The 18,470-nt window shown below is 36.5% G+C and overlaps 2 protein-coding genes across 4 annotated transcripts in view; both read right to left on the reverse strand.

The window, feature by feature from the left end:
- Positions 1-207: 207 nt before the first annotated feature.
- Positions 208-8,652, reverse strand: LOC126778997 (uncharacterized). 2 transcript variants are annotated; one of them, XM_050502749.1, is made up of 5 exons: positions 8,569-8,652; positions 4,733-4,856; positions 3,839-3,914; positions 800-997; positions 208-353 (listed from the first exon to the last, which is right to left on the reverse strand). In XM_050502749.1, the coding sequence occupies exons 2-5, from the start codon at positions 4,806-4,808 to the stop codon at positions 314-316; spliced, it is 390 nt and encodes a 129-aa protein (XP_050358706.1). In that variant the 5' UTR covers positions 4,809-4,856; positions 8,569-8,652; the 3' UTR covers positions 208-313. The 2 variants fall into 2 exon arrangements, with proteins under 2 accessions (XP_050358706.1, XP_050358705.1); XM_050502748.1 differs by having other exon boundaries at positions 4,733-4,853; positions 8,569-8,645.
- Positions 8,653-11,992: 3,340 nt separating this feature from the next.
- LOC126778973 (methionine--tRNA ligase, cytoplasmic) overlaps positions 11,993-18,470 on the reverse strand; it is a 28,377-nt gene continuing 21,899 nt past the window's right edge. For both annotated transcript variants that reach the window (XM_050502714.1, XM_050502713.1), the window contains exons 14-23: positions 17,990-18,060; positions 17,501-17,598; positions 16,800-16,948; positions 15,980-16,112; positions 15,765-15,908; positions 15,276-15,414; positions 14,358-14,426; positions 13,834-14,010; positions 13,231-13,392; positions 11,993-12,980 (exon numbers count right to left, since the gene is read on the reverse strand). In XM_050502714.1, the coding sequence (XP_050358671.1) occupies positions 12,864-12,980; positions 13,231-13,392; positions 13,834-14,010; positions 14,358-14,426; positions 15,276-15,414; positions 15,765-15,908; positions 15,980-16,112; positions 16,800-16,948; positions 17,501-17,598; positions 17,990-18,060 (1,259 nt within the window). In that variant the 3' untranslated portion in view covers positions 11,993-12,863. The remainder of the gene's footprint in view (positions 12,981-13,230; positions 13,393-13,833; positions 14,011-14,357; positions 14,427-15,275; positions 15,415-15,764; positions 15,909-15,979; positions 16,113-16,799; positions 16,949-17,500; positions 17,599-17,989; positions 18,061-18,470) is intronic.

Raw genomic sequence — 18,470 nt, forward strand, 5'->3', positions numbered from 1 at the left:
ATCAAGTCCATAGATATATTCGTTCGTGTTAAGCTCCCAGTCTATCTTAACTTCACACAAACGATAAATTATTACAAAAAAAATATATATAAAATTAAATTATTTGTTAAATGATTTAAATAAAATATTTAATAATGACTAGCTTCAAGGTAACGAACCTTGAAAGAAGTTAATATATTAAATCAAATATAATCATGTATATTAGTAGTAAATGTCAGTTTATAAAAACATATTTTATACAATAGTTAAAATAAGTATAAGCAATTATATAATAAGCGTTAACCTTAAAGTAAAATTGACGTCGAATTTCCTTTTAGTCTTCATATACAGTTGGATCAATGGTCTCTGGTGTTCTGTTGGATAGAAAATGATTAATGTTACCATAGAATTGAGTAATGCGGTAGAGCTTTCTGCAAGCCCATCTGGGTAGTCAACCCACTCATCATCTATTCTACCAAACCAGGTTTATTTCGGTTTGAAGTTTGAGTAAGCCGCTGTCACACACAAGGTACATAATCAAGGTAAATAAAGTCTTAGTAGCCAACAATTTTATGGATAGTTAACATTTCTTATAATGGCAATGTCTATGAGCGATAATAAGAAAAAATATCACATGCAGGTTTCCTGTCAATGTTTTCCTTCACCGCTGAGCATGAGAATAATTAATACTAATTCAGAACGAAAATATAGAGTTGCTTATCAATGTGGCTTTGATCCCGCAATCGTCGATTACGATTCACGGTGATATTCCATTTAACCATATCAGCTCTGCTTACATATAATTTATCAATTTAATTACCTTTTGTTATAATTCTTCAAAGCTAATCTTTTGATGTAGGATGCACAGTCACACCTTGGGCGCCACTTTTGTAAAATATCTCTATCTCCTTCTCTACCTCTATCTTGGACTCTTTCTCTCTCGTTTTGAATATTTTCAGTGATGTCATAAGCTCTCGTTAGAGGGTCGGATCGCTTTCCATATCTACTTAAGAAGAACCTACGAAATAAACGCATAAACATAAGAAAATATTTATTCAGGACAAACAAGTAACGCAGACAAAAATTAAAATTTGTACAAAAAAATAATTAAGAAACAAAAATCGAAGAAAATAATGCAACTTATTTTACGAGTAAAAGAAATAAAAAAAACAGATATTACAAATCAAATACATATATTTAAATCAATTAATTATACATAATATATTTTTATCACCTTCATAGAATATTTGACACGCAATACATGCATAGACTTATTAATAGGGGAACCTGTTGTACTTTGTAATACTGCCCGTATTGTACTTTGGACAGTCGCCATTTTCCGAAAACTTCCGCGTTTTAAAATAACAATGTCTTTGGCTGTCGAAGCATCTTTTGTACATTAGATACTTATGATTAACTATATATTACTATTAATTGCTCAAAAATTAAATTATTTGGAATTTCTTATTTTTATTTAGAATAATTTAAATTCATTAAAAAGCTTTTAATTGTATTCTAATTTCAGTATATTTAGGTAATGGCACATATTTTAAAAACAAAATCTATTTGAAGGGTGTTGATGAAGCTTCTTAAAAGAAACCGTTGCGATGTCCTCAGCTCCCAACTATATACCTTGGAAATTTAAAAAATGAGTTTTTGTACAACAGGTTTCCCTCTACGTATTTGATTATTAATATATTGCATGATAAATAATATATAAAGATGATAAAAACATATTATATTATATAAGCACCTCCTCTTTCGGTGAAAGTTTGAGGATTATTCCACCAAGCGGTTTGTCAGTGCGGGTTATGATAACACGTGCGGCATATTTAATCCAATACCGGGAGGGTTCCTCACCATGTCTTCAATCACAGCCACAAAATGAACTTAACAAACAGATTCAATTCCACGCGTTATATGCACTAAGCTCGGCTTATACATGACGCATAATAGTATAACTTAACATTTTTAATCATGTGTTTGAAAATCACAGAGATCTCTCCACATCTATCTATTCTTAAGGCTCAGCTTGAGATAAGCTTGGAATAAATTGCAACCGAATGTCTTCATTTTGTAGTGTCGTTTGGAGATTTTTTTTTATTTTACTATCGCAAGACTGATTTCTCAGCGCATTATTAATAAAATAACAGCCCGTAAATGTCCACTGCTGCGCTAAAACCTCTCCCATCGAGGAGATGGTTTTGAGTTTATTCCACCACGCGGCTCCAATGCGTGTTGATACACATGATACATATTTGGCAGATTTTTGACGCATGTAATGCGAGATAAACAGAATAATTATAATAATATATTAAAAAAAAATGTAATTTTATACAAATTAAACGACTCTCCCTTGACTCGGTACTCTTAAACGTTTAAAAATAAATCAAAACAGAACATAATGGCGACAGTAACTCGAATTGAAATAACAATTTCAATTAAACAAACGACCATTTTGTGTGACGTTAAAAATTAATTGTTTTTACTTGCAATTTTGAGCTTCACCTTTTATTATCATGTTGCTTATATATTATAGTAGTTAATCGTCCCGACTTCGCACGGGTGTATAAGAAAAAAGAAGATCGTCTACGTCGGCGAAGGAGTAATTATACAGCGTATAGTTTAGATCTCGTTATGAGTGGTCAAATAATCAATGTCAAAATTTGTATTAAAATAAATAAATATGACGATAAAAGCACTTATAATTTGTCATCTTACAGGATTCAATTAAATACTGAGTTCCTTGTCAGTAGAATTTACGTTCCGAGGGTAAATTTACAATTAATATAATCCTATTCATAAAAAATCAATAATTACTATTCATAAGTGCCTGTATGACCGTATGCTTTTTAATTATTAGTGTTACTTACGTAGTTATATAAAGTAGTTTATATAACTACGTAAGTAAGTTAGTAAATCTCTTCAAATACTTCTAGAAAGTCAAGGAAAATTCCAGTCTCATGATTATGTTGACATATATTTGTTTATTCCACAAATAAAATGAACTTAAACTTTTGACTTAACACTGTGTTCACTTTCTTTTCATAATTGTTCTTATACAATAAGTCAAATTAGATGTTATATAAAACAACGTCAGACGCATTATAACGAATAGACTCCAAAGATTACTTAAGAATTTTTATTTTATACACACGTATTCACATTTTACAAAACAGAAGGCAGAGCAGTAAACAAAGTATAAGAGCAAGGCGAAACGCCACAGTAATTAAAAAGGCATTAAGTTATTAAAAATAAAATAATAAGCACAAAAAAATATTATTTATTATATTATAATAAAAGGATAAAAACATTAATGACGTCAGCTAGGCTATGTGCTTCGTATAATGTTCGAAACACGACTTGTCGAATTTCTTATTTTAAATTTTGTTTTTATTTATTAATGAAACAAGCAAGGAGGATAACCTAATTATATTTGTAATTAAAAATTAAATGTATACTATTATAAAATTTGTAATTGTAAGACGACAAAAAACCAGCCGAATTTCTTTCGCCGGTTCTTCTCATATATTTCTTTTCAGAACCGGTGGTAGAAAAACCCAATAACTTTTTACTGGCCCGACCTGGGAATTGAACCGAGGACCTCCGGGTCTGCGGCATTACATCAAGCTACTAGACCAAAGAGGCAGTCGGTAGTTTATAATATGACAATTAACAAGTAAGTGTAATGCTTCTATGTTGAATAAATAATTTTGATTTGGTATTAATAGAAGTCTATAAGAATATTAAATTAATAAATTTTTCCTCGGATTTGACGTTATCACCGCTATCCACTCGATCACTTGATCATCTTAGCTACAAGAAGTTGGTAATTGAAATAGGTAAATTGTCTTATTACTTGTCTATGCGCGACGTCATCATTCGCGGAGACGATCGGCCGTAGCGTGAAATAAGGACGAAGGGTGACGCTGACACTGCGAACAAAAATAAATTAATAAGAAATTATGTATTTTTTAGTGAACAGCGATCACGTCCACCAATCATCGCCGGAGACATGATGCGTTCTTTATTACCGCACTAACAGCTGTGAATGCCTTCTCTCCGTTTGGGCTTAGATGAGATTTCCACCACGCTGCTCCAATGCGGTAGAGATACGTTTAGATTTCCTCACGATTTTTCCCGACCACGAGATGAATTTTAAACACTAATTAAGCACATGGAAATTCCGTGGTGCTTGCCTTGGTTTGAACCGGCAGTCATCAATAATCGAATAGCGAAATAACCAGGGATTTAGGATCAATAACAGTATAACCGTATACCAATAAGCCGTTAAAAATAAATCAAATAATAAATACACATTATATATATATATACATTGACAGGTAGTCAATCTTTATTATATTGGTCTAGTACTTGGTCTATTGGCTACATGTAAGGCCGCAGACCCGGATGTCCTCGGTTCAAATCCCAGGTCGGGCCAATAACATGTTATTGAGATTTTCTGCCGAAAATTCTCAGTTGCAGCCCGGAGTCTGGAAGTTGGTAGTGTGTACACTCCCGTGCACGTAAAGCCGTTGGTCCTGCGCTTGAACTCTTTCCTGTCGTGTCGGATTGCCGTCCCATCGGATTATGGCAGTTTGGAAATAGAGAGTTCACCTGTGTTTGCGCACACACTTGTGCACTATAACATCTCCTACGTAGTTGGCTAATCTCTTTTGAGATTGGCCGCCGTGGCCGAAATCGGTCTAAAGGCGTAATATAATAAAAATTAATTTATCTTTGTAAAACTTACTATCTGCTCTTTTAAAAGCCTCCGCATCGACGAGCGTAGCGCAGAACAGAGCGAGTGCGCACGTACAACGCCACATCGTTGCTCTCGCTCACACCAATTCAATTAAACTCTTGATTTGTACCTGCTAAAAGTAAACATCGTTAAGCTTTATCTCTCGGCGCCAAACGGCATGAGCCTAGCTTTCTAACTCCTAGGAATATAAGTGCGCGTTGAACTTGTAACAGCCAGTAAATGTTCCCACAGCTGGACTAAGATTCTTTTGAGGAGAAGGTTTTAAGATTATTTCGTACACTGTTCCAAGGCATTTCGGTGGATATGAACTAACTGGGGCATGTAATTATTATCGAAACTTCGTTATTTATCACACTGTGTCGAAGGGACAATTGGCGTGGTCGGTAGATACTTGCCTTTCACGCCGAAGGTTGTGGGGTCGATTCCCACCAAGGACAGACATTTGTGTGCATGAACATGTCTGTTTGTCCTGAGTTTGGGTGTAATTATATATATAAGTATGTATTTACAAAAGAAAAGTAATATATATAGTATATCAGTTGTCTGGTTTCCATAGCAAAAGCTCTGCTTAATTTGAGATCAGATGGCCGTGTGTGAATAATGTCACTATTATTATATTATTACTGTAGTAGCCTGGGAATGTCCCACTGCTGGGCTAAGGCCTTCTCTCTCTTTTTAAGAAGAAGGATTGGAGCTTATTCCACCACGCTGCTCCAATGCGATTTGGTGGAATACATATGTGGCAGAATTTCGGTGAAATTAGACACAAACAGGTTTCCTCACGATGTTTTCCTTCACCGTAAATCACGAGATGAATTATACACAGAAATTAAGCACATGAAAATACGGAGGTGCTTGCCTGGATTTGAACCCACGTTTATCGGTTAAGATTCACGCGTTCTTACCGCTGGGCCATCTCGGCTATTATATACTGTCTGGTCTGATATAATTGATATGTCGTAGGGAAATGAGAATACCTCAGTTAACTATGAAATCTACCATCACACATCGCATTTTAACCGAGACATGCTGGTTTTTTCACGATCATCGATTAAGCTTTACGCGTTCTTACTACTGGGACAACGTTATTGAAATAGTCGAAGACACGATGTGATGTTGAAATTCTTTCTTCCCACTGACCATTAACTGCATGTTTATTAAATAAAAATATTAAATGTCGCGTCACAGGTAGTTATATTTCTAAATAGCTGACCTTGTTAGTATTTCAAAAATATGAAAATTATTATTTACTATAATATACTATAATACACAAAAAAGAAAAAGGATAGGAAAGGATAGGATAGGATATAAATATGTATACCTAATGTAGCGGTAAGTAAATATGTACGTAAACTTTAGTGTTGTTTTTGGTAGACTAAACCGATTTTTCTATAATGGTGATTAAACGTTCGGAATACTGATTATAATAATCCAAATATTTACATTTGTTATTTTTACTCATTTTAAAGCTTACGAAGGACAAACAGACAGACTGAAATAAAAGTAATGGTTGTTTTGATAACTAGCAAACAGCAAAATTAATCTTAAAAAGGGCATTTATTCTTCAACTTCAAGTGTTAAAAGTATATTACAAGTGTTAAACATAAAGTGTTAAACATAAATAATCTCCGCTGTAAAAATAAGTTGTAAGTTATGTTTATATTAACTAACATGGTCATTGGTCAAAGGCAACCGATGACGCAATAGGCGACCAATGAGCGTTGCGTATTTAGTGACATTAAATATTTTGATTTTTCTCATAATTTCTATACTCATGCGATAGATGTCTCAAGAATAACATAAAAATAATCTTCGTTATTAATGCGAACACACTCCGCGTCCATGTAATATAGGTTGTTTATTTTAAAAGTTTATTAATTTATTTCGTGTATTTAAAGTCAAAGTATCTGACCGCTATGCTAATCAGGCGAGAAGTTTGAACGATGCCGCTGGGCCGAGCGATCTTAGATCGTTCGCTTACGAAAATTCTTTCTAAGTACATACATTTCAGGATTAATTTTGGAGCTTATTCCATCACGATGTTTTCCTTCACTGCCAAGCACGAGATGAATTATCAATCAATCAATCAACAGCCAATCGTTGTCCACTGCTGAACATAGGCCTCTCCCAAGATGCGCTAAAGCTCCCTGTCCTCCGCCTTCCGCATCCAGTTGGTGCCCGCCACCTTCTTAAGGTCGTCGGTCCACCTGGCTGGAGGGCGCCCTACGCTGCGCTTGCCGATTCGCGGTCTCCACTCTAGGACTCGTCTGCTCCAACGGCCATCGGTCCTACGACATACGTGACCAGCCCACTGCCACTTCAGCCTGCTAATTTTGCAAGCTATGTCGGTGACTTTTGGCGTTTCGGCACCGTATGTCATGGCAGGTAAGACGCATTGGTTGAAGACTTTCGTCTAGACTAGATGAATTATAAATATAAAAAATTGAGCACATCAAAATTCAGCAGTGCTTGTTTACACACAACACCGCTGGGCCATCTGGACTCAAACTACGGGTAGCAATTATTATTTTGTAATGGTCCATTTCGGTTCTATATTTCAAGCATTTTACTATAGGTTTTAAAACAGAAATTACTTAGATTGAATTTCTATAAATAGATTTTTATAGACAACTTCTGTTTATAAATAAAAGTCAAGTGTGCAATTAAAGAGTAAAATTTCTTATGGAAGTTCGTCGTTTTCGTAGTTAGAAATAAACATGGGCTCTCTTTATTGATTTGTACAAAGGGCGGGTCGGTCACTGTCAAAGAAGATTTTTCAAAAACTTTTACATTTCAAAATAATCCGTGCCTGAAATGTTGCCGCGCGAAAACCCATCGATCACACGGCTTGTAAATATCATAGAAAAGTCACTTAGGATGTTAATTAAACAATTATTTTATTTAACGATTATAATGATAATTTTTCTTGTATTTTTGTGAAAGCATGAATGAAGAGTATTATATATTAAGTAACTATAGGCTCACATTCAAACTTTTGCATTTATAAATGAAATTTATATTATAAAATTTGTATAAAGTATACAGAAAAATAAAGAAATTTAGCAGTTATATATTTATACTTCATTTCAGTGCCTAATTAAATTTATAAATCGCAATTAAATCTCAACTAGAATTGTGTTTTATTGTTTTAATTCTTATTTCAATTAAAATATCGAAATAGTATACAGTTTCGAAATAACATCCCATATAAAATGTTTCATTTTTTTTATAAATATACGAAAGATGAATACGAATTTTCTTATTTTTAGAAAAACTTAAGATAATCAAATTTTAAAGTTATGGAAGGCACTTTTTACTTATTTAAATGTTCTTATATTATTTGTTCAATACCGACAACGTGTACGCCTATTTTGCTTAACTAAAATACAATAAAATTTATTTCATAATAATACAAAATTGAAATAAAAATAATTAGAATACTATAATGTTGAAAAAATGTCGTGAAAAATAAAAAAAAACTACGATTTTATTTCACAAATTAAAATTAAAAGGTCTCTTTTAAAAGACATCAACGCGTTTCACAATAACCTAATTCTTAAATAAATACTTCTAAGTGATCACATAGAAGTATTTTTATCAGTTAAACTATTATAATTCTCTCAAATTTATTTATTTATTGTATATATATATTCATCAACTTTCACTAAAAACTTAAAAATAAGAACTGAACTAAACGAAGTGAATCGTCTTTAAACGTATAAACAATAATTTTAACTATCGATTTAATTTATTTATAATAAATAAGATGTTTTGACGAACATTTATTAACTTCTTTATTTAATATATATATTAAAACAACTCACCGTTATAAATTCACAATACGATATTATTACTAATTAAACAATACAATAGTATAATTACGAAACGTCCAGCGTTCTCGATGGTTGAAGTCCTTCTGCGGAGTTCCTGAACGAGGGACTGTTTTTCAGTCTCTACGCCTCCTTCCTCGCGCCCACCTTCCCCTAGACATAATACCTTGCAGCTACGACGCGTGATAACAGGCTGATTACCCGTACAGCCTTGACAGCCTCTATTTTAAGCTTTTTACATATTTCAAATAGTTAAAGTAAATAGAGAGTCATTGTACATTGATATATAATTCAAATATTATATAATTACGATAAATTCCAAATTATATAATCGTATTATGTGAAAATAAATATCAGTTATAATTATAATATCATATCAAGTAATGAGTTATAGTTTATTGATTGAACAAAAATCGTTCTTGTATATTTTGTTGCTCAATAAAGTTTTAAACTTAATGTACACAGCTTTCACTTCACATAAATTGCATTTCAGTTGTGCATATTCTAAAATAATAAATAACACATTATAAAAAAACAAACAACGTTTATGAACCCCTGAAAATTGTTTTCTTCCCTTGTTAGCACCTAACTCACTTCTCTCGCTCGACCCCAGGGCCAGCGCTGTAATATGTACTGTTCTTCGTGTGACGCGATACAATCACTTTGGTTCCACTGTTTACTCATAGAATTATATTATTAACATAAAATTATGAAAGAGTAACGATAAGTTGTCAGTTAAGTGAGTCAGCAACCGCAGAGGCATTCACAGGATACACTTGTTTGCCTGTAAGCCAGCTGTACTTATTAACAAGTGCCGTTATGGTCCGTAGTTATATAAAATGGTTGTTAATTCACTTACAGCTCCATCTATCGTGTACTAAGAACGGACTATACTAAGACGGAGTGTTCGAAATTAAAGGTTCAGAAGTTAGAAGACATTCACAAGATTTGCATTTTCAGGTCTACTATATATTACGGTTTGTGTTAAATGGATCCGGAATTCTAACGTGTGTGTGAAATCTTTATTATTAAATAGGTAGGGTAAGTGGTCATCAACGCCCGTAGACACTGGTGCTGTAAGAAATATTAGGAAAACCCTATATCGCCAATGCACCACCAACCTTGGGAACTAAGGCGTTATTTTCCTTGTGCCTGTAGTTACGATGGCCCATTCATCCTTCAAACCGGAACACAACATTACTAAGTATGAGCGTAGCGGTAGAATATTTCATAAGTAGATAGTACCTGCTTACCTACGAAATAAAACATACAAATATAAACGTTATCGCCGAATAAAAACGTATATGATAAAAAGGCCTTTAATTGAATATAGCAATATTCATAATATTTTGCAAGCAACATTTAATCTTCTTGTTCGAGTGCCACTCCGACTAGCGAAGGTTGGCAGTCAGCATTGATACCTACTCCTTGTTCTTCGCGAGGCGAAATAGTTCAGTAGCAGTCGCAATTTCCGTCCAACCGATTTGAACCGAAAATTGCGACCAACAGCTTTCCTTCCAGCAACTTTTCCCATCAATTGTCCACGCCTCGCATCCGTAAAGAAGTATAGGCCAGATGTAACAATGTAGGAGTCGTATGCGCACAGGGATCTTAAGTCTGCGATTGCTGAGTACTTTTTTAACGCGCAGAAGGCACTTTCTTTTCGAGTCTTTAGCTCCTGTTCACAGCTTCAGGTGTCATTAAGCCATGTCCCTAGATATTTGTACTTGCGTACCCTCTCAATTTAATATGGTGGATACCATAAATAAATAAACCAACATCTAAGCAAAGCTGTTGCTCTCACCGTGGTTTCACACGCATAACGATCCAACGGCCCCCGTGGGCCGTAGCGTGATTAAATAGCCTGTAAGAATACAAACAGCTTTTTCCAAACCAGAGTATTTCACTCTTTTATTATATTGATTTATTTTCACATAAAATGTAAAATATCACAATTAAGTACAAATTGTTATTAGTGAAATATTCAAAGAAATGTTAATAAAAATTCTTATAATTAGGGAAAGTAAACAGCTTGTCATATTGTATTAGATACAGATTTGTTTAGATGATCGAAATAATCTAATTAGTATTCATGTAATGTTAAAATGTGCGGACTTAATGAAATAAGAATATTATTAGTATTCTTTAATTTCATTGTCAGTAATCATTATATACTATAAGTACTTTGTTTAGTAAATGAATAAATATTAAGTTTCTTCTGGAAATCTACGTGATCATCAATGTCGATCTATCGTTCGAGTGTGCTCGAAGCGTTAGAGGTGTCAGCGCTGGTCGGCTCTGGCGACATGGTACTACCGTAATGCGAGGAACGTCACGTTGAAGCTCAAACAACCTGCCGGCCTGAGAATTCTAAGCGAGACCAAAGCAAGTCACTTTCCGAATGTCGTCTTCGGAATGTCCGGATGCCGCTGCTGGACCTGATGCACGAAATCAGACGAGACCTGCTCTGAACGGAATCGCCGTGGGGTGTCTGTTTGACTATCGCGGTCTACAAGGAGACAGCGGAACGGGACCGGAAAAGAGCTGTCCTACTCATTGTAATATTGTTAAAATCATAATTGATGTGTGATAGGTACTAACTGAGAGTTCGAGCGTCAGACGACGTCAGCGTAGGTTTTGAGCGTCACTCTTGTTTACTGGTGGTAGGACTTTGTGCAAGCTCGTCTGGGTACCACCCACTCATCAGATATTCTACAGCAAAACAGCAGTACTTGGTATTGTTGTGTTCGTGTTTTTTAGGGTGAGTGAGCCAGTGTAATTACAGGCACGAGAACGAGACATAACATCTTAGTTCCCAAGGTTGGTGGCGCGTTCTGAACGGAATCGCCGTGGGGTGTCTGTTTGACTATCGCGGTCTACAAGGAGACAGCGGAACGGGACCGGAAAAGAGCTGTCCTACTCATTGTAATATTGTTAAAATCATAATTGATGTGTGATAGGTACTAACTGAGAGTTCGAACGTCAGACGACGTCAGCGTAGGTTTTGAGCGTCACTCTTGTTTACTGGTGGTAGGACTTTGTGCAAGCTCGTCTGGGTACCACCCACTCATCAGATATTCTACAGCAAAACAGCAGTACTTGGTATTGTTGTGTTCGTGTTTTTTAGGGTGAGTGAGCCAGTGTAATTACAGGCACGAGAACGAGACATAACATCTTAGTTCCCAAGGTTGGTGGCGCGTTGGTGATGTAAGCGATGGTTAACATTTCTTACAATGCCAATGTCTATGGACGTTGGTGACCACTTACCATCAGGTAGCCCATATGCTCGTCCGCATTCCTATTCTATAAAAAAAAAGATGATGTCAGCGTAAGATTTAAGATTGCGTTAATGTGTGCGTCAGGTCGGTACATGAGCTCACACGCCATTTATTTCTTGTAAAGCAGTTAACGAGATAAATAAAACAATGCAATACTTTGTTTATTACCAATTTTAATACAAAATAATAAATATTACGCTAAATTGTAGTGAACACAACGTCACAGGAACGAATATATTTCCGCTCGTAACGTTCCAAATCTTCGTTCTGCGTTTAGTACGTAATTCTCTGTTCTCAGTAGAGTGCCAGACCCGGACACGGATTTGTTTTAAACATTATACTTTTCATAAATACACTTTTTCTTAGACATTGAATGTGTTGATTAAAGTTTTCATATATATAGAGGAAGGGTTAGTAAAACAATTAAAATAATGTTAAAGCATTTTGTTTTTTTTTGGAATTGCAGCAGCTTGGTGAAATAAGCTCCCAGCCTCCTCAAAGGGAGAAGGGACGAAGCCCAGCAGTGGGACATTTTCAGTCTGTTACTTTACTTTATGAATTGACAGTGTAAGTTTTTATCAATAAAGATTACTGTCATTATCAAATTATTTAACTACCTTATTCATCAAGTGTGCTTATTGGGTATACAGAGTCAGATTTCTAGCAAGAAATTTTCAGTAACAGCTCGGAGCTCGTAATGAGTGTTACACTCCCGTGCCTCGGACAACACGAGGGTAACCACCCTCCCATAGGATTATGTAAGTGAGGTTATTTAACTCACTTACATAAGTTAGTAGTGTTCGTATCACTACAATATATCTGCGCTCTTGGCTAGTATCGTTGTGTAAGAAAACTTTTCTTATAATCTTATTTTTTCATGCCGTCTCCATACACCGGATGTTAGTTTAGAGGTTCCGGTAACCTACTGTGATGAGTTTGTTATTTAATTTGTCTTCAATGCATTTAATTTATTGGTATATATTTATAAACATATTTATAATACATATAATTCTATTTGTTGACTTGTAACGCTGCGAGCTGTTTCTTGAGATCTAAGAGGACGTTCACTTCCGGTTGCCAGACGGACTTGTCTTTCGTTGACGCCTTCAGCTGTCTCACTTTCGCGCCCTGGAACAGTAGAGATACAAATAGACTATCGACGATTTTGGCAACGAAATAGTTCAGCGGTTGAAACGGTTGATTCGAACCGAAGTTCGAGGGTTCAAATCTAACTTGAACACATCATGAATATGCACGTGTTGGGTGAAACCCGGACACACGTGTATCCAACACAAATAAAAGAAATATATTAAAGTTAATCAATGTTTTGGTGATAAAATAAATTCAACCGCTGGTACGTTTAGTGTTCGTGATTAACCTGTTCGGCGATGGCCTTCTCCAAGCTGGCGACGCTGGCGACGCTGCCGGCCGCCGGCTGCGAGTCCGCGAGCTGTTTCTTGAGAGCGAGCAGCGCATTAACTTCCGGTTGCCAAACTGATTTGTCTTTCGTCGATGCCTTCAACTTTCGAACTTTTTCACCCTGTGCAAAATTAAAAAGTAAATGCAACAGACGACAAATGTTCCACTACTGGTCTAGCTCCTCACTTTGAGGACCCGTTCACTGCTAAATCAACCGTGCTACTCCGATGCGTATTCTTGGAAACGAATGTGATTTCGACACATGCAAGTGTCCTCCTGATGTATGTATTGCTATATTTCAGTATAAAAGTGGATGAGGCTTTGTTCGCGCGATAGAGGGGAATAGGACAAGTATTAGATAAAAAAGTAAACTATGTTCTTCCTTGGCGTTCAAGCTTGTCCCATACCAAAATTTATCAAAATTGATTCAGTGATTTAGCCGCGAAAGCGTGACAGGCAAACAGAGTAAATTTCACATTTATAATATCACATTGATTATACATGAGAAATGTCCTCGAACCGCCAAAGACTTATATATAAAAGCTTCGTCTCTAACACCGACCTGTTCCGCGATGGCTTTTTCCAAGCCGGTAGCGCCGGTAGCGCCGTCAGCGCCGCCGGGAGCGCGCTGCGCCTGCGCGGCTGCGAGCTGTTTCTTCAAAGCGAGCAGTTTATCCACTTCCGGCTGCACGACCGCTTTGTCTTTCGTCGATGACTTGATTTGACGGACTTTATCTGCCTGCACACAAGATTAATAGTTTAGGGCAGTGGTTCTCAATCTTTTAATGTCGAGGCGCATCAAACTTTATTATTTTGACGGGACAGCGTGGTTGGTAGATACTTGACTTTCACGCCGAATGTGTGTTCGATTCCCACCCAGGACAGACATTTGTGTGCATGAACATGTCTGTTTTTTCTGAGTCTGGGTGAAATTATATATATATAAGTATGTATTTACAAAAAAAAAGTAGTGTATGTAGTATATCAGTTGTCTGGTTTCCATACTACAAGCTCAGATTAGTTTGAAATCAGATGTTTGTGAATAATGTCCCAGGATATTATTTAGACCATTTAATAATGAGTTACCTGAGCTGCTACGGCCGCTTCTAAATCAGCCACACTGGCGGGTGCTGCACCTTTTACTTCGCCGTTTTGCTGAAAACATATAATTTATAATTTTCTAACATATTTTTTTGTATTATAGAAAGGCGGACGGGCCACCTGGTAAGGGGTTACCACCACCCATATTTATTAGCAAAGTGAGAAATTTTAACCACTCCTTACGAAGCCAATATAAGGACCAACCTTGGGAACTAATATGTTATGTCCCTCGTGCCTGTAGTTACACTGGCTCACTCACTCTTTAAATCGGAAAACAACAACACTTATTGTTGTTCGGCGGTGGAAAGTAAAGTAACGTATTTTTTATTTCTCTACTGATAATCCAACAATATTAATTTGAAAATATCGTGTGAGATAACTTGTGATATTTGTTTAGGCCATAAGATGATCCTTCGAGCCGGATAATTTTATCGTGTGTTCTATGTGTGTTCACTTATATCACTGTTATTTTGAAGTTTGTATATTGTGTGTGTATTCGCTTGTTATCGTTACACGATTTACTTTGTATTATTTGCACCATATTATATATTAATAAATCCCTTTGGCTTTATGTCAGTCAGCCTTTGAATAATTTTTGCAAAATAAAATAAATAAACAATAACTTTGGATATTTAATGGCAACCTAAGCCAATTTACCCGGGAATTGTTGATCTATTATATTATGACTGTTCAAGATCAAATTACATTATGCCAAATATTATCAATCAGTAGATGGCGTTAGATGTACTTTACATTGCACTATAACAATGTTTTTTTGTAAGTACTTAATAAGTTTTAGGCATTTATAAGAGAGACCAATTACAGTATATGATACAAGCAGCACATACTCAGTACCAATACTACCGGGTAGCCCTAAACAATGACCATATCTCAATACCCTACCCTCTTGGCTCTCTCGCTCTGCGTTCCCGCGTATTTCGCTTTGAGTTTTTCCAACATTTCCGGTTCCAGCTTTGCGAACAGCGGCTCCGGCTTGCCGATCACGTGACCGGGCGGTAAGTACCGGATTAGCGATGGATTCCTAGACAGATGGATTCTTATTAGTGAGTGTAATAGTTTCTTTTTAGTTTTATGTAGACTGTACATTCCCTCGGGGGTGGCTTCAAATGTTATTTATATCGTACAGTGACAGGTACATTTATAAACAATTACTGATTGATTGTGGTGTTATTTTAGTCGTTTTAGAAATTATCGATATATACATAATGTATCAAAAAGAGACACAAATTGTTTATAATAAGAAATAATGAATGGCATAAATGTGTAATAACCATAATAAAGTTTTGAAGACCTTTGTGGACGTAATATACTTTCACTTAATATATTATGAATATTCGAGTTCGATAAAAAGTAATATAATAAACATCTCACGTGGGGTTGATCTTGAGCTGCTCCGGAGACAGGCGCAGCTGTTCCCGCAGGCGAGCGGCCGTGCGCGGCATGAAGGGCGCCAGCAGCGCCGCCAGCAGCGCCACCAGCGCGCAGCACGCCGACACCGACGCCGCGCCGCGGGCCCTGCGGGGGGGGGGGTGTTACCAGCAGTGGGACTCTCACAGGCTGTTACTTTTTTCTACGTTTTAACTCACTTGTCGTCTTCGTCTCCCCGCAGCAGCATCCAGGGCTGGCTGCTCTGCATGTGCTGGTTACCCAGCCGCGACACGGACAGCACACAGCGGAGCGCCTCCCGCAGACGGCCCTTCTCCATGTGCTGCACGAACCCTGCCGTCGACCACAACTTTACTACAGCAACTATCCCTCCCCTTATGACAGGAGGCATGTTATATACTATTGACTATTATGTAGTCAGTATTAAATATATTTACAGCTGTAATGATGTTGTTAATAAGCAACGTATTATAAATGTTAGGCTAGACGTACACATGGGGGAATTAAGGACATGATTATTGAAAAAAACAACAATACTAAAAAACTAAAAACATCTCTTTTTACGCCAGTCATATATGGAGGTTTTTTTTCTTAATTTTATTGGTAAATAATCTCAAATTCGCACCGCCATTGCTTTGTTAAAGGTAATTTGCATATTCTTCAAGCTCACGGGTGTAATGTAAATAACAATCAAATATTCATGAACCACTGACCACTCCGGTTGAGTGGACAACCCTTAGAAAAACTCAAATCAAATCAAATAATACTTTTTTCGGGAGGCTTATACTTTAATCGACATGTTACATATTAAATTAAATACAAAGCTACCACCGGTTTGGAATGTAGATTCTATCAAGAAGAACCGGCGAGAAACTCACTAGTTACTCTAACTTAAAAAACTCAATTTGCTAGAAATAAAAAGAAAAAAAATAGTAACACCAAGTTTCCGATTTCACAAAATCGTGGTGGTTCGATTCTATAACAAAATGGGGCCGAATCGTCCTCTATCGCAGTACCCACCGACGACTTCCCGGTTGACGAGCGCGAACAGCTCGTAGTGCGGCGCCGACAGCGGCGCGTCGGGCACCACTCCCTGGAACGAGTTGGCGCAGAAGCTCAGCGAGCGGTGGCAGAAGTTGCCCAGGTTGTTGAGCAGCTCGGAGTTGTTCCTGAGCACAAACACTGTTATAGCACATTCCAATGACGGAGTAAAAGCAAATAAACAACTATGACCTTGAATTGACATTGACAACATCGACAAGATCTTAAATAGTCGTATTGAAGGTCAGCGACGTTGTTATCGGAATCTTGTAAAATTAAAGCGTATATAAGTAGCTGAGTGGAATAGTGTGGTGTTATAAATAATGATATGATGAACAAGATAGGTTAAATTAAATTTAAAAATAAATCCGCAGTCAAACTCCCCCCTCAAAAGGAGAGGAAGTCTTAGCCCAGCAGCGGGATATTTAGTAAGTAAGTGAGTAACAGCCTGTAAATGTCCCACTGCTGGGCTAAGGCCTCCTCTCCCTCTTTGAGGAGAAGGTTTGGAGCTAATTCCACCACGCTGCTTCAATGCGCGTTAGTGGAATACACATGTGGCATAATTTCGATGAAATTAGACACATGGATATTTACAAACAGTTAAAATACAGTATGTCTCCTTTCAAAGTCGAAACTGTTTGACGACAGAATTCCTACGAAATATGTACATAGCGACGAACCTGGTACCGAGTTCCGCCCAGCTGAAGCTGGAGTCGGACGTCTCCGGCCGGATGCTGGCGAGGTAGAACCGCCAAACGTCCGCTGGTATACCGGTTTCCTGGTAAAGATCATTTTTCAATACTTCTTTTTTATTAGGGAGATTTCGTTTTATATAAAAAGTTCATAAAATGTTGTCATTCGTTTGGTCATAGCCCATTTACTAACCGAATTAAAAAAGAAGATTTCCAATTCGTCTGTATATTTATGTATCTTCAAGTATTACTTTTTTGTTAATGAATTTAATGTTTCTCCTTGCGTTGGGTTCAATGTAACTCCACAAGTTATTTCCATCGGACTTGCATTGGTTCACCAATGATAACGCAAGATATGTCTGTCTATATATATTTATATGGCCCGCAAAGAAGCAGCGTGGCCAAACATTTCCCTAAACAAGACAGCGTTTGCCCACGAACTATAACAGCCCCACGCCTTATCTAAAGATAACGTACCTGTGCGTCAGTTCCAAACACACCGACTCCACGCGATTTCGAAAATTTGCCATCCTCGTAGTTTAAGTACTCTGAAAAAGATCAATATATAAATTTTACTTCCGCTAAAGAGCAACATTTAGTTTAGTTGTGTTCCCGTTTGAAGTGTGAGTGAGCCAGTGTAACTACAGGCTCAAGGGATATAACATCTTAGTTCCCGTGGCTGGTAGACAAGATGTTATTATATATGGGTGGTAGCGGCCACTTATTATATGATTTAATCTAAATAATAAAATAATATTATACTATATGTAAGTTTATATATTTTTGTGTCTGACTTTTCAAATTGGGATATTATGAGACTGAGTTATTATTTAAACGATTAATATAACATTGACCTAACTTATTTTTCCCTCCTACCCCATCCCTTCCTTATTATACACTTTATAAATTATATATAAGTATCTATTTATTTAATTCAGTTTTTTTTTTTTTACAAACA

The sequence above is a fragment of the Nymphalis io genome, chromosome 28 (assembly GCF_905147045.1).
Source record: "Nymphalis io chromosome 28, ilAglIoxx1.1, whole genome shotgun sequence".
Taxonomy (NCBI): Eukaryota; Metazoa; Arthropoda; class Insecta; order Lepidoptera; family Nymphalidae; genus Nymphalis; species Nymphalis io.

Excerpts from the sequence above, each read along its gene's own strand:
- LOC126778997 (XM_050502749.1), bottom strand. The coding sequence starts at position 4,808 with ATGTGGCGTTGTACGTGCGCACTCGCTCTGTTCTGCGCTACGCTCGTC. Across the intron at positions 998-3,838 it reads ATGACGTCGCGCATAGACAA|GTTCTTCTTAAGTAGATATG; the intron begins GTAATAAGACAA and ends TTTATTTCGTAG. Across the intron at positions 354-799 it reads TTGAAGAATTATAACAAAAG|AACACCAGAGACCATTGATC; the intron begins GTAATTAAATTG and ends TCTATCCAACAG.